This window comes from Prunus dulcis, chromosome 8, assembly GCF_902201215.1.
Source record: "Prunus dulcis chromosome 8, ALMONDv2, whole genome shotgun sequence".
NCBI classification, from domain to species: Eukaryota; Viridiplantae; Streptophyta; class Magnoliopsida; order Rosales; family Rosaceae; genus Prunus; species Prunus dulcis.
Genome location: NC_047657.1, coordinates 13,674,364 through 13,687,216, shown reverse-complemented (window position 1 = coordinate 13,687,216; position 12,853 = coordinate 13,674,364). Strand labels below are relative to the sequence as shown.

The window sequence follows — 12,853 nt, the reverse complement described above, 5'->3', positions numbered from 1 at the left end:
ATTAAAAAAAAGCCCGGTCAGGCCGTTATGGGCTTTGAGATGGCCCGACCTGCCTTGGGTCTAGTTAGGCTTGGGCTTGGGTGTTTGTAGCCCGGTCCGGCCCGATTAAGCCCAAGAAAGTTCGGTCTGGCCCATCCACAAAAGTAGCACATTAATTTGTGTCAATTATTAATTCAATAATTATACATATATATAAAAAAATAAGATGAACAACATATCACATCACCAAATATAATCATATCACGAAACATAATTGTACCACCAAATATAATCATGCTTTTATTGAACACATCACCAAATATTTGCATATTTATTCATACCATCCTTTTTTTAAAAAAAAATTTTGATACTTATTATTTTTTAAAATTATTTCTTCAAGTGTATTACGATCTCATTATGTAATAACTTCAAAAATAATACTTGGTTTTATTATTTTTGTGGAAAATCTTATAAGTTGTGTGACTTTATACGGTGTTTCATGAATTTGGTTTGATGTAAAAATATTGGAATTAAGTGAGTTTAATCTCAAATTTGGACTAAAATGCCCTTACGATTAAGTTTATGAATTTTTTTTTTAATGAAGTAGGGCCCGTTTAGGCCCGGCCCATTGGGCTTAGCCCGCCCAGGTCTGATGGGCTTTCTCAAGCCTGGCTCATGAGTTGAAATTGGACTTTGAATTTTCTAAAAAAACTCAATCCAACCTGGCCCAAACCCATTAAATTTGGGCCGGACTAACCTGGCCCGGCCCATTAAACGAGCCCTATTGAGAACGAACCTAAGTAAAAGTAGCAGAAATGTTACAGTATATGACATTGTATAAATAAAATAACATAAAAGCTTTCAACGCTGGTCTCTGGTGGCCTAGTGGATTTGTGATATATTCATATCCAACAGGTCATCAGTTCGTAACTAGCACACCTCGAATCCAAACCCTCCATCCAATTCTGGACAAAATGAGGTATTTAAAAATACCTCGGTTTTTATTTATTTAAAAAAAAAAATTGGCGGGACCTCTGTTTTTATTTGTTAACTAATTGAATTGAATTGCATCCCAAATGCCCAAAAATCTTGAACCATTCACAGGCAGGATGAAGCCAAACATCCTTTTTTTTTCTTCATTTTTTTTTTTTTTTGGGTTCAAAAATAAGAAGGGGAAAAATTTACACATGCGGTATTGTAGAGACTTGAACTCAAGACCATTTAAGAGCACACCAGACTAACAACCTAAGCTAATCCAACCAATGCCCCATCCATTCTTTTCCTTTTATGCAATGAAAGATAATTGATGCCAAGATCCATAAACAAAGTTCGTTGCAACATTTATATGATATTATGTAATTAAATCATTGCTTGATTGAACTTATTAACAATATTTTAAAGGCATGATTGATTGTGTAAGTATCTATCTAGGCATTTTTAGGTCAATTAGTAAAGTATTCAAATTACATTTATCTTATATATAGTGTTTTTATAGCTTTTCTTTAACTAATCAATATACTTTTACCAACAAATCTAGGAAGAGCCAACCAATATTAACTGAGCTAGAGTCCTCTTGGGCGAAAATCATGTGCAAACTATAAATATAATAACTTGACAAGGTTTACTGCCGGATTCCTAAATTTGTTGACCTTGTGATATAACTAAAAGTCAGCATGTCTAATGTTCGAGTACTGATTGAATTCACGTATTACCAGAAAAAATAAATAAGGTATTTTAAAATACCTCTCGTTTTGCCTAATCATTTTTAGATATCGCTAGAGATCAATTCCTTTATTGATTAATTATTGAGTTTTTGGATTTTTAATTGATTTTATGGAGAAGCACCTCCCATGTGCTTCTCCCCATAATCACTTAAAATCACTAATTATATGAAGAAGCACCTAGCACATGAGAGGTGCTTCTCCCCAAAAAATGATTTTGGCCTATCTAGAATCACTCCCAAACCAGCCCGTAATCAATATAATAGAAACTTGATTCGTTCAAAACTTTCATGTTTTTCATTTAACTTTCATTATTTCTTTCAAAATTTTACTGATATCGTTATTTTATTGATTCTATATCATTATATATGTAAGTCTCTTTCCAGCTTGTTGGTTTGCAGACCCCAAATTTGGGCATAGAATAATTAGCAAATGCAAGCACAAAGAGAAGCCATGAAAGAATCTGACCTACCAATTCTCCACTTCTCTATTTACAATGAGAGCACAGTTCAAAACAACATCAAATAAGTACAGAGCTACTTGCTAGAAGAAGAAGAATGAAGACGAAATAGAAATATGTGGCATAAATTAATCAATCAATTAACTAATGCTTTTCAGTAGGTGAATATTGCGTCAGTTCTCTCCTGTTGGACAAGGTAAAATCACAGCTTGTTATCAGAGCAGGTGATTTTTGCATCTGTTGTCTCTTATCTGGTAAAGCATGCATAGTATCCACTTCGGGCACCAAAAGCTATCTGCACTGCATTTGTGGTATAGCTCAAAGTTTTGATGGTTCCGGCAAGGGTTCCGACCTCCTATGCCTCGAGGAACCCCTTATCTTCCAAGTAAGAAATCACTTCTTCGGCCATCTCACATGGGGAAGCACACACTCCTCCTTCATGTGTTAATACTATCTGAAGGCAGATAAAGGATGACGAAACAATGAGACCTTTACTTTTCACTGAATAGAACAGTAACATCAAGCAACGACAGGCAAAAGTAATATGTAACAATAGGTGAGTTACGACCACACACAACTGCAGCTACTCTTACACGTGACCCCGGTATACATCAGATCATCTTTCATTCCATTCTGCACTATATTCCTATAAGTTAATCAAACAAATGTAAATGAAATGGTGTGTGGTGCAGTTCAAAAAATCCTACATCATGTTCTTGATCAATAAGACAGACCAATTCTCCCAACCCCTACAGTGACATCACAAGACCAATACAGGGCACTGGCCTTTTACAGGGTTGTTGTCTAGTGCAAGAGTAAATTGGTTCAAATTTATTGGTAACTAGCAGGATTAACTGCTTTATTTTTAAGTTTCTATGCCCTAGCTTCATGACACAATGTATATTCCTCTTTATCAAGAGAAGCATCTATGTATATATGATATCTGCAGTAACTAAAAGATGTATTCTGATTTTCTCTAGATAGTATACATACCTCACAATTTAATGGTGGCTCATATGGATCATCAATCCCAGTAAAACCTGCAATTTCAGATTCACATAGTATAAGTAACAGCCAGCATTCTACAGAGAGAGAGAGAGAGAGAGAGAGAGAGAGAGAGAGAGAGAGAGAAGCAGAGGCGTCCGGACTAGAAACTAACAAAGCAAAAGACAATATTTCAACAATAAATCCTGGTTGCAATGCTGAAGGAAAATATTCAGCGCTTTTGAATATGGAGTGGGATTGGCATATATACATTCCAAAATTTGCAACATAAAAACTTTCCAGGATTTAATTAGTTATCAGAGTTGCAATTAAGGGTCCATATACGATATGCCAAAATATACCAACTTCAACAAATATGCATGTCAAAGAACTGAGGAAGAAGATCCACACAGACACACCCACATCCACAGGTTTTGCATACAACAGAAGATCGAAAATTAAGAATTTTGCACGTGATTATTTAGACAAAATTTAAAACAAACATGATCAGATCGTATTTAAAAAAAAAATTATAAAGATTTTAGGAGCAAAAGTACCATTGAACAGGCTGTTGAAAGTCAAAATACAAAGTAAATTCAGTAACCAAAAACCAAAATAGTAGTTTGCAGATACCTTTGATATTGCCTGCACGTGCAAGCTTATATAGGCCCTTCGAGTCTCTAGCCTCACAAACTTGGAGTGGAACGTCCATGAAGACCTTTCACAATACAAGTTCTCTTTATAGCTAATCTCTTTTTTTCAGAAGTATTTTAAATATTTACACGAAGCTCAGAATTGAAACTTGAAAAGCAAGCAGTCATAAAAATTGAGAAGCAATGAAGTACCAACCTCAATAAAATCTCCAGCAGGTAGCATTGCACGACAGGCATCGCGATCCCTTCTGTAAGGAGAAATCAGGCTAGCAATACAGATAACTCCAGCATCTGCAAACAATTTCGCCACCTCCCCTGAATACAAAAACAAAGCCAATGCTTTCATGAATATATATAATGAAGCAGAACACTGTTATTAATTACCGAAAGTGATTAATCTAAGGCAAACACGTACCAATCCTCCGAATGTTCTCTGCACGATCTTCTGCTTTAAAACTAAGGTCACGGTTCAAGCCATGCCTGACATTGTCCCCATCAAGAACGTATGACAGCTTTCCCCTGCGGTACAAACTCCCACCCAAAGCACAAGCCACAGTGCTCTTCCCTGACAAATATATAACTAATCAATCAGTAATTTTCTCTTGGCACATAGCCTGATGCAACATCCATAACCCATCACTGATGGGTTATGGATGTTGTCGGGCTATGAATCAGACCGTTGATCCAAATCAAATCGTATCAGAATTCACAGTTTAACAAGATAAAACATGTCACATATCTCTGACATAAAAAATTTCATCCACCACAAATTAGCATGAAGAGTTTATATATAGATACAACTTTGAATTCGAAATTTTAAAATTTTAAATAAATTTAAAAAAAATTAAAAAAAAACCCCAACCTGAGCCGCTGAGACCAGTGATCCATATCACGCACCCTTTTTGTTTAAGTAACTTTTGCCTGTCATTTTTGTTCAATGAACACTCATGCCACTGAATGTTGGTTGAATTTCCAACCGAAGACAGCAAGCTCGCATTTTTATCTATTTACCAAAAATTCAAAAAAAACCCAATTAAAAAAAATTTCCAAAAACCCAGAGCCAAAGCTACATGCAAAATTACAAATGGGTGATGGGCAATTCAGAACACAGCTAAGTACCTGCATTCCCAGCGTGCCCATTCAAGCTCGCCGTCCTGGAGCCCTCCATAGCCTTCACTAGAAACAAACCCCTGGTTTTCAAGCTATTTACAGAAGTGCCACCGGACAAGTTCCCCAACGGCAGCTGCGAAAACGACAGTAACGGCGGCGAAGACGTCGTTTCAAGCCCGACACCGAGTCCCGGCGAGGCCTTCCATTGCAGTGGGTTGGCTTGCATATCTCGTAAAATCATAAAATCCACTCCCCTAAATTTTCAAATTAAACGAAAAGGGAAATTGGTTTGGAAGAATTCAGAAATATATATACTGAATATTTACAAATAATTTTGGGATATTTGGAGGGAGACGTGGGAAAATGGAAAGTTGTGTGTGGCGGTGAGGGAGTTCAGGGTTGTCGGCAGGTAACGGGGATGGCTCCTTCGTTATTAATAAAAATGTGACCGTTAGCTTTCTTTTTAAATACCACTGTAGTAGATTCCAACGATGCCGGTGACAGCGACGTCGTTTTGGCAAGGGAGAAACGCCTTATCGCCTTGAATAATTTCTCGATGATTCCTGTGAATCTAGACTTAATTCGGCGCTTTGTGGTGGGCTGAAATTGGAAGTTTTTTTTCTTCTCTTCTTTCTCCAGATTTATTTTAATTACTCTTTAATTTATTGTATTATATGTTTATTTTTTTCTTAGAAAGCAAGTTACAAATCTTCAGTAATGAGATTTTAATCCTAAACTGTGATTCATAAATTTAGATTAATAAATCGCATTTAAAAGAAACAGTAAAGTATTATGATTTAACTCTTTTTTTTTTGTTGTTGTAAACTTTATAACAATTATCTAAATAAACAAAATAAAAAAATTTATCGATCCATCATCACACACACAGATGTCATAAAGACTTGAACTCATAATTACTTGAGAGCATATCAAAAATCTGAATCAATCCAGTTAACATCTCATTTCATACTCAATCTTGCTAAAAGAAAAATTACACTAGAATTAACCAATTGATGCAAACAAAATAACATCTTACTGTGTCCATATGTCACCATCATTTGGCCCAGTTCAAATTTCATTCACCAGAATTTATTGCGCCGTCCAATTAGAAAAATGCCCATATTCCTCACATGCACCCAATCTCTTTTTCTGCTATAAAGAATTAACTTGCTTTTTTCATGTTTTTATAACTAAGATGTCAAATGTGCTCATGTCCCCTTCATGCAACCATTTCTCTTTGGCATGAGTTGAGTAATTGATTGGTCCTACAAGCCCACACTTCAACTTAAATTTTTTATTCAAAAGAGCAATGTCGATAGTTCGAGCAATAGATAAGGGTGCTAGGAAAATAAAATCTACGGAATTGCATATATGAGTTAGATTACTTGATCAAATTAATATGTCCGTCTTTTCTCATATGAGTTCAATTTTTTCTCCTTATAAATTATAATCGGTATGAATATCTCATTGTAAAAAAAAGACTGGCCAATTTGGTCTTCTTTTTATCTGCATTTTAAGGGAAAATCTCAAACCTCACCAACATAAGTTTTTGCTCTTCAATCCAATGTTTCAACATGGCAGGTTGGTATAGGATGATTCCCTCTACTTATCTGGAATTAGGGTTTGATTTGATGGTTAAGTGGAGGGGCCATTTACCTTCTTCCCAATTCGTAAAGCCATTTCAGACATTGACATATTGTTGGAAGCTTTAGCACTATGCAGCTAGTTGGCTACACTTGACATAACCTAATTGGTTGATTCAAAATATACCTTGTATATCAACATAAAAGCACCATCTACGTATATCAGCATACACATAATTGAAGTGCTTGTGCTTCCACCTACCCCACATTGATTTGAATTGAGATCCATTGGAGGAGGTTATCTAGATGTATTTAGGTTAATGTGGGAGATTACAATTAATAACTTGGCTTGGTGAGTAGTGACAAACTGTCTTTTTAAAGATAGAAAGGCTCAAAATATATGCATGATTTTCACACAATGGAGGAAAAGTGGTTCATTGAACTTCTGTGTCATTCCCTTACTCCCTTGAGTCATCATTGCATTCATGTTTATCCATGATGGGAAAGCAAATAATGGATCTGTTGTACATCCAAAGCAACAACAACCAAGAGGTTAGAATCATGGGCTATCATCATTATTTTAAGTGTGACTCTAGCACAAAGGAGTGAAAATGTTCGGTCACGTCTTGAAGTAATTTTAAGAATGTTGTTTTGCAAGATATCTAATGTGTCAGTACATTTTATTAACGACAATGATATCAACACATTATCTACAATAAGACTATCTAATATATTATGATAAGGAATTATAATAAAACTGCATATTAACAAGTAAGATAATGTGAAAAAGTAGTGATATATCCATAAAAAAATTTCTTCTTAGGGGTAAGATGAAGTTGGCATGCCACTTTGCTTCGTGGCACTTGGTTCCCTCACTGCCTTAGCCTCTTTGAGACATTATATTGAACTTCTTACTCCTATGACAACTCAAGGAAACTATGAAAAGAACATTGCGCAATTTCATGTGTAACAATTATGAAAAGTAGGAAAAATTGCATTAACGATTCCTAATATTGACCATCGGTGTGCATTCACGATTCCTAATGTTGAACTTCTTAATTTAAAAAAAAAATACATTTACTTAATTTTAAGAGTGCTAATTTCTAAGAATTTTTATTGTGTTTTTCATTTAAAATTCTAAGGTTTATGAGTAGCACAATAAAAATAGACCTCGGCCGGGAGACACTAATAAACAGTTTGGGCTGTCTTTTTCTTGGATTTTGCGTTTTAATATTTTAACAGTTGAGGGCTAATTTTTCTTGGGCTTTATGTTTTAAATTTTAAATTCAGATGTATGGGCCTGGGCACCTAGCCCTATTCTATTCTCATACTTTCCCTCGTCTTCTTCATCTTGCAGAGCAAGCTTTTGGAGCGAAATAATGTTGGCCATGGCGAACGCCGAATCCTCCGGCGATACTGCTCGGCCCTGGCAGTGTTACAACACTGCTTACACCAATGCTAAAGCCGGTACGTATTATCACCCAAAACCCAAATCAGAATCTCTTACAGAAAAAGAAATCCTAGGGTTCATGATATTGAACTATGAATTTCAATCAAATTTACATACCTGAATGTTTATTGAGTAAGCCTTATTTCGTTTTATTGCAAATTTTTGAAATTTAAGGCATGGAAGGCGTTGACAAAGAGAAAGTTCAGAGGATAGTGTATGAAATGAGTAAAGGGTCGCAGTACTTTAGAAACGAGGAACGCAAAGAGGCCTTCATTAGAGAAAAGATAGAAAACATGCGAGCTCGATGTGCGAAGCTCAAACCAGCAGATTTGGCTCACTATCAAACGGTAAATTTAGTACCCACCATTTCAATTTGTGCTACTTTTCTGGGTTTTTTTTTTAAAAATAAAAATAAAAATAAAAATAAAAATTTCAAAAATTGTGAGCTTGATTGCAATTGTGTCTTCTTCTAGGTCGCTGATAAGATAATCTTAGAGCTTGAAGCCACGCGTGACCTTTCAAGGATTTGGGTACATGTGGATATGGATGCTTTCTATGCAGCTGTCGAGACTTTAAGCGACCCTTCGTTGAAAGGGAAGCCCATGGCCGTTGGTGGCATGTCTATGATCTCCACTGCTAATTATGAGGTGCAAATACTTTACATTACAATTGTTATTAACCTGGGTTGAAATGGAATTCCATACTTGAAAATTGTTTGTCCTGCCTGCATTTGTCTTATGACTGTATATGGGGAATTTGATCCCGCCACTTTGTAGGCACGGAGATTTGGGGTTCGTGCTGCGATGCCTGGTTTCATTGCTCGGAAATTATGTCCTGAGTTAATTTTTGTTCCCACAGATTTCAAGAAGTATACTTATTACAGTGATTTAACTAGAAAAGGTTAGGTGGTGTTTTCAAAGGGCATATTTTTACTGTATATTCTTTATGCTAGGTGCTAATCTTTAGTTGTGACTAATCATTTATGTTAGTGTTCCAGAAGTATGATCCTAACTTCGTGGCTGCTAGTTTAGATGAAGCATACCTTGATGTGACTGAGGTTTGCAAAGAACGGGGCACTACTGGCGAAGAAGTAAGTGTATATAATATTAGTTGGCTCAACATATGAATATCACATTTCTTATGCCTTTGTTTAGCATTGACATTGTCCTTTTTGTTAAACTTCTTGTTTTCTAACCTTTTCATTCTCGAAGATTGCCAGAGAACTAAGAGCTGGTGTTCATGATGAGACTGGTGGTCTTACATGCAGTGCTGGAGTGGCACCAAACCGTCTACTTGCTAAGGTGTTCCTACAGATTCTGTGAATAAATATGTTACCTGGATAGGAGTTTAAGTGTTCTCAATACGGTATACTGCTTTTATTCATTTACTGATAAAATAAATGTGGATGCTATCTTATGCTGTCTACTTGACGATAAGATATCTAAATAAATAAAAATTCCTAGTATACATGCCAATGTATGTATGCATGCTTGAAAAAAAAAGGTGAACTTTCTTCTTGTTTTGGCAGTATCTAATGGTAACTTAGGTTTGCAAAGAAAAAGATCCTACTGGCAATTGGCAATTTAGCAAGGGCATATAATAATTAATTGCCTCAACCTATATTGTATTTAGCATTGACATGACCCTTAGAACTTTTTATGTTTAAGATTAGATAATAACACTACAATTTGATTTGGATGGTTTTCTTGAGAACATCTCACATTTGTGTGTCTGTGTATACACATAAGGTTGACTCACATCTTCTTATCTTATTCCTCAGGTTTGCTCAGATATAAATAAACCAAATGGACAGTTTATTTTACCAAATGACCGGATGGCGGTCATGACATTTATATCCTCACTTCCTGTCCGAAAGGTTTGTCCAACATTTATACAGTTGTTGCAGCATCGATTGTACCACTGGTGTCTTTGCTGGTGCAACTGTGATTTACAAAATAATATTCTTTTATGTGGTGATGAAGTCATTATTACGGTACATACTGATGAAGATAAAGAATGGTAAACTCTTATACAGATTGGGGGCATTGGTAAAGTCACTGAACATATCTTGAGGGATGCACTTGGAATTAGTACATGTGAGGAGATTCTGCAAAAGAGCAGCTATATTTGTGCACTATTTTCTAATTCTTCAGCAGGTTAGCACTCTTGTCATTCCCCTATGCTGTTTTTTGCTTGCTTCATCATTATAAATAAACTCTTTTACAGGCAGATCATGTGATTAGATACACCACCTGCTTCTTTTAAATCCGCTTGTCCTATCATGTATTTCAGATTTTTTCCTCTCTGTGGGACTTGCTATCGGGGGAACAGATACTCCTCAAGTTAGATCAAGAAGAAGCATAAGTAATGAGAGAACATTTTCGGCTACAGGGGATGAAGCATTTCTTTTTTGTAAATTGGGTATGCAGTCCTATTTTATATTAATTAGGGTTTGTTTCCTTATATAATTGGAGGTTGTCCATAGACGTAATTAACAATTGAACACTTGATCAGTTGGAAGTATGAACCCCATATTTTGAAAATCAAAATAAATTGATTATATGAAAGTTTGTGCTTAAAGAATCCAAGGCCTACATTTTTATCCTCCACAAGGAATGTGTCATCAGGTGATTTAATCCCAAGCTATCATCATTTCCCCAGAGTATATCTTCAAATCTGTGGTTTTGAAATTAGCATAAGTATTAAGTCTCGGGTTGAGTCTACCCAGCCTGAGTCCTATAATATGTCTGGATGCATGTACCGAACTGTTACTTCTAAATGTAGATTTTCATTATTTAGGGACTTTGAAGCTTATATGGATAACATTTTATCTTAAATTTAACGTTAAATTAATTGAAAGTCCTGTTCATCTAGTGCCTCATGTATATTTTATGCTTGCAGCGGATATTGCAGAGATGCTATCTACTGACTTGCAAAAGGAGGGTCTTCGTGGGCGAACATTGACTCTTAAACTAAAGACTGCATCTTTTGAGGTACTTGAAAGCATTCCTCCGTAGCTATATGAGTATCTTAGTTTTTGTGACTCCTTTTTTCGGTTTTAGATGCCATCAGTATTTCGTTCTGTAAATTTTAAAATGCCTTACAATCTACAGGTTCGCACCAGAGCTGTGACTTCGCAAAAAAATATATGCTCAACAGAGGATATTATGAAGCATGCTTCAAAGTTGCTTAAGGCTGAACTTCCTGTTTCCTTAAGGCTGATAGGTTGAGTGTGTACATTATATACAAGCATTATACAAATATGAATTGCATATGTTATATCGTATACTTAGTTGATCTAATGAGGACCCAACTTAAGGACCTTAAGGACGGATAAGGTGCATCTCATTCACTCTCATCCATGGCATCTCAGGTCTCAACGAACCATATCCAGTATAATGAGTGAGATGTAAATCTGATCCATAGTTTGACAACTCAATGTCAGACTGTCAAACTCATTTAAACATGATTTTACATGATCAGTAGTTGTAATTCTCTCTGACAACATAACATGTCAAATTTTCTGGCAAGAGACCTTACCAAACATATAATAATATATATGTCGTATAAATGTCAGAAAGGGAATTTTAAATAAAAGCTCAATCTTGCTCCCCATATGTCTTAGAGTTAACAGAGCTTTATTTTCATCAATTATCAGGCCTACGGTTGTCCCACTTTGATGAAGAAAAGGTTGGTGCTCCTTCTGATCCCACACAAAAAACTCTCACCGACTATATGCTATCAGGAGATGCTTTAAGGAAAAATATGGGCGATCAAAGCTCCTTGGACTTGGATCCTACTGATCACTGCATGATGCATGGTGAAGAAACTTGCTTATCTAAAGATGGACATCAAACATCTTGTGATTATAGAGATCCTCTTGACGAAAATCATTTATCAAATTTAGATGACAGTAAGTCTACTTCGGGCAATTTTGAAGAAAAGGAAGAAATTTATGAATCGACTAGCAATGCAAATGCAGAAAAGGTATGTGTGGTGAAAGGCATGCTGATGGTTATTCTTCTTGACACTGAAAAAGTCATCACTCAGCTCCTTAAATATTGAAAAAGCATTTGTAGTTTCTAGAAGTTGCATAACTCACTGGATTTTCATACTATTTTTCATATGCCCAGATGAATGCCAATGACAATCAGAATGAGGACAATGTACAGGATGTAGTGCCACCATTGTTGGGACCAGGTTATTCTTTTCCTGACAAGTTTGAGGGCAGTAGCCTAGACAGAGTGAATAGTGTAACTAAAACCCTTGGGGATGTGGCAAGTTCTTCAGTCAGTCAGAAAAAGTTCCTTTTGTGGGTGAATGACTACAAGTGTTCGATCTGCGGGATAGAAATGCCACCAAGCTTTGTTGAGGAAAGGCAAGAGCACTTTGATTTTCATCTTGCAGAGAAGCTTCAGAAAGAGGAATCTGGGACTGACTTCAAAACTTGTGTTCTGAAGAAAAGGTATACTATATTTTCATTGAGTTTCCAACGTGCCTCTCTTCATATCCTTTCTTTTTGTCCTCTTGAGGTAGTTTGTTTTGTCTGATTGATTTGGCTTGAAACTCCGTCAGAAATGTCCCTAAGGATCACATTGCGAGCCAAAGAAAGCACAAAAAGCAGAAGCCGTCTCCAAAAGAAGGCAAACACATACCTATTGATGTGTTCTTTGTTAAGAGCAATCAGAACTTCTAGAATTGTATTTTATTTGTTATTTTCTTGTACAAATCTGTACATATCCAGGTTTTTCATCTATTTGGTAAATATCCAACAAGTTGTGTGTAATAAAATTTGTAAAGATGCATTTTGGGTTCGAATTTGGATTCTGATAAATAACAATAAAAGTTCCTTATGAACCATCTTGGAGATTTTTTTAGAGCTTTCCAAAGCCCAAACCCGTACCAAAACGGTC

The 12,853-nt window shown here is 35.9% G+C and overlaps 2 protein-coding genes across 4 annotated transcripts; one reads left to right on the top strand and one right to left on the bottom strand.

Annotated features, from left to right (window-relative positions):
- Positions 1 to 2,159: 2,159 nt before the first annotated feature.
- LOC117638872 (adenylyl-sulfate kinase 3-like) lies at positions 2,160 to 5,350 on the bottom strand. 2 transcript variants are annotated; one of them, XM_034374026.1, is made up of 7 exons: positions 4,917 to 5,350; positions 4,660 to 4,800; positions 4,213 to 4,362; positions 3,994 to 4,112; positions 3,778 to 3,862; positions 3,154 to 3,200; positions 2,160 to 2,614 (listed from the first exon to the last, which is right to left on the bottom strand). In XM_034374026.1, the coding sequence occupies exons 1-7, from the start codon at positions 5,146 to 5,148 to the stop codon at positions 2,516 to 2,518; spliced, it is 873 nt and encodes a 290-aa protein (XP_034229917.1). In that variant the 5' UTR covers positions 5,149 to 5,350; the 3' UTR covers positions 2,160 to 2,515. The 2 variants fall into 2 exon arrangements, with proteins under 2 accessions (XP_034229917.1, XP_034229918.1); XM_034374027.1 differs by lacking the exon at positions 4,660 to 4,800.
- A 2,470-nt stretch (positions 5,351 to 7,820) lies between these two features.
- LOC117637056 (DNA polymerase kappa) lies at positions 7,821 to 12,798 on the top strand. 2 transcript variants are annotated; one of them, XM_034371811.1, is made up of 14 exons: positions 7,821 to 7,957; positions 8,115 to 8,287; positions 8,414 to 8,587; positions 8,717 to 8,840; positions 8,972 to 9,030; positions 9,152 to 9,241; positions 9,721 to 9,816; positions 9,976 to 10,096; positions 10,233 to 10,361; positions 10,842 to 10,933; positions 11,054 to 11,165; positions 11,599 to 11,927; positions 12,074 to 12,405; positions 12,516 to 12,798. In XM_034371811.1, exons 1-14 carry the CDS (start codon positions 7,870 to 7,872, stop codon positions 12,634 to 12,636), a joined length of 2,040 nt encoding a protein of 679 aa, XP_034227702.1. In that variant the 5' UTR covers positions 7,821 to 7,869; the 3' UTR covers positions 12,637 to 12,798. The 2 variants fall into 2 exon arrangements, with proteins under 2 accessions (XP_034227702.1, XP_034227701.1); XM_034371810.1 differs by having other exon boundaries at positions 8,930 to 9,030; positions 12,516 to 12,797.
- The last annotated feature ends 55 nt before the right edge of the window (positions 12,799 to 12,853 follow it).

Bases quoted from the DNA above. Each gene is read 5' to 3' on its own strand.
- LOC117638872 (XM_034374026.1), bottom strand. From the start codon at position 5,148: ATGATTTTACGAGATATGCAAGCCAACCCACTGCAATGGAAGGCCTCG. The intron at 4,801-4,916 runs GTACTTAGCTGT...TTTGGTAAATAG, and splicing joins TGGGCACGCTGGGAATGCAG to ATAAAAATGCGAGCTTGCTG. The intron at 4,363-4,659 runs GTTGGGGTTTTT...TATATTTGTCAG, and splicing joins CACTGGTCTCAGCGGCTCAG to GGAAGAGCACTGTGGCTTGT.
- LOC117637056 (XM_034371810.1), top strand. From the start codon at position 7,870: ATGTTGGCCATGGCGAACGCCGAATCCTCCGGCGATACTGCTCGGCCC. The intron at 7,958-8,114 runs GTACGTATTATC...TTGAAATTTAAG, and splicing joins TTACACCAATGCTAAAGCCG to GCATGGAAGGCGTTGACAAA. The intron at 12,406-12,515 runs GTATACTATATT...AAACTCCGTCAG, and splicing joins ACTTGTGTTCTGAAGAAAAG to AAATGTCCCTAAGGATCACA.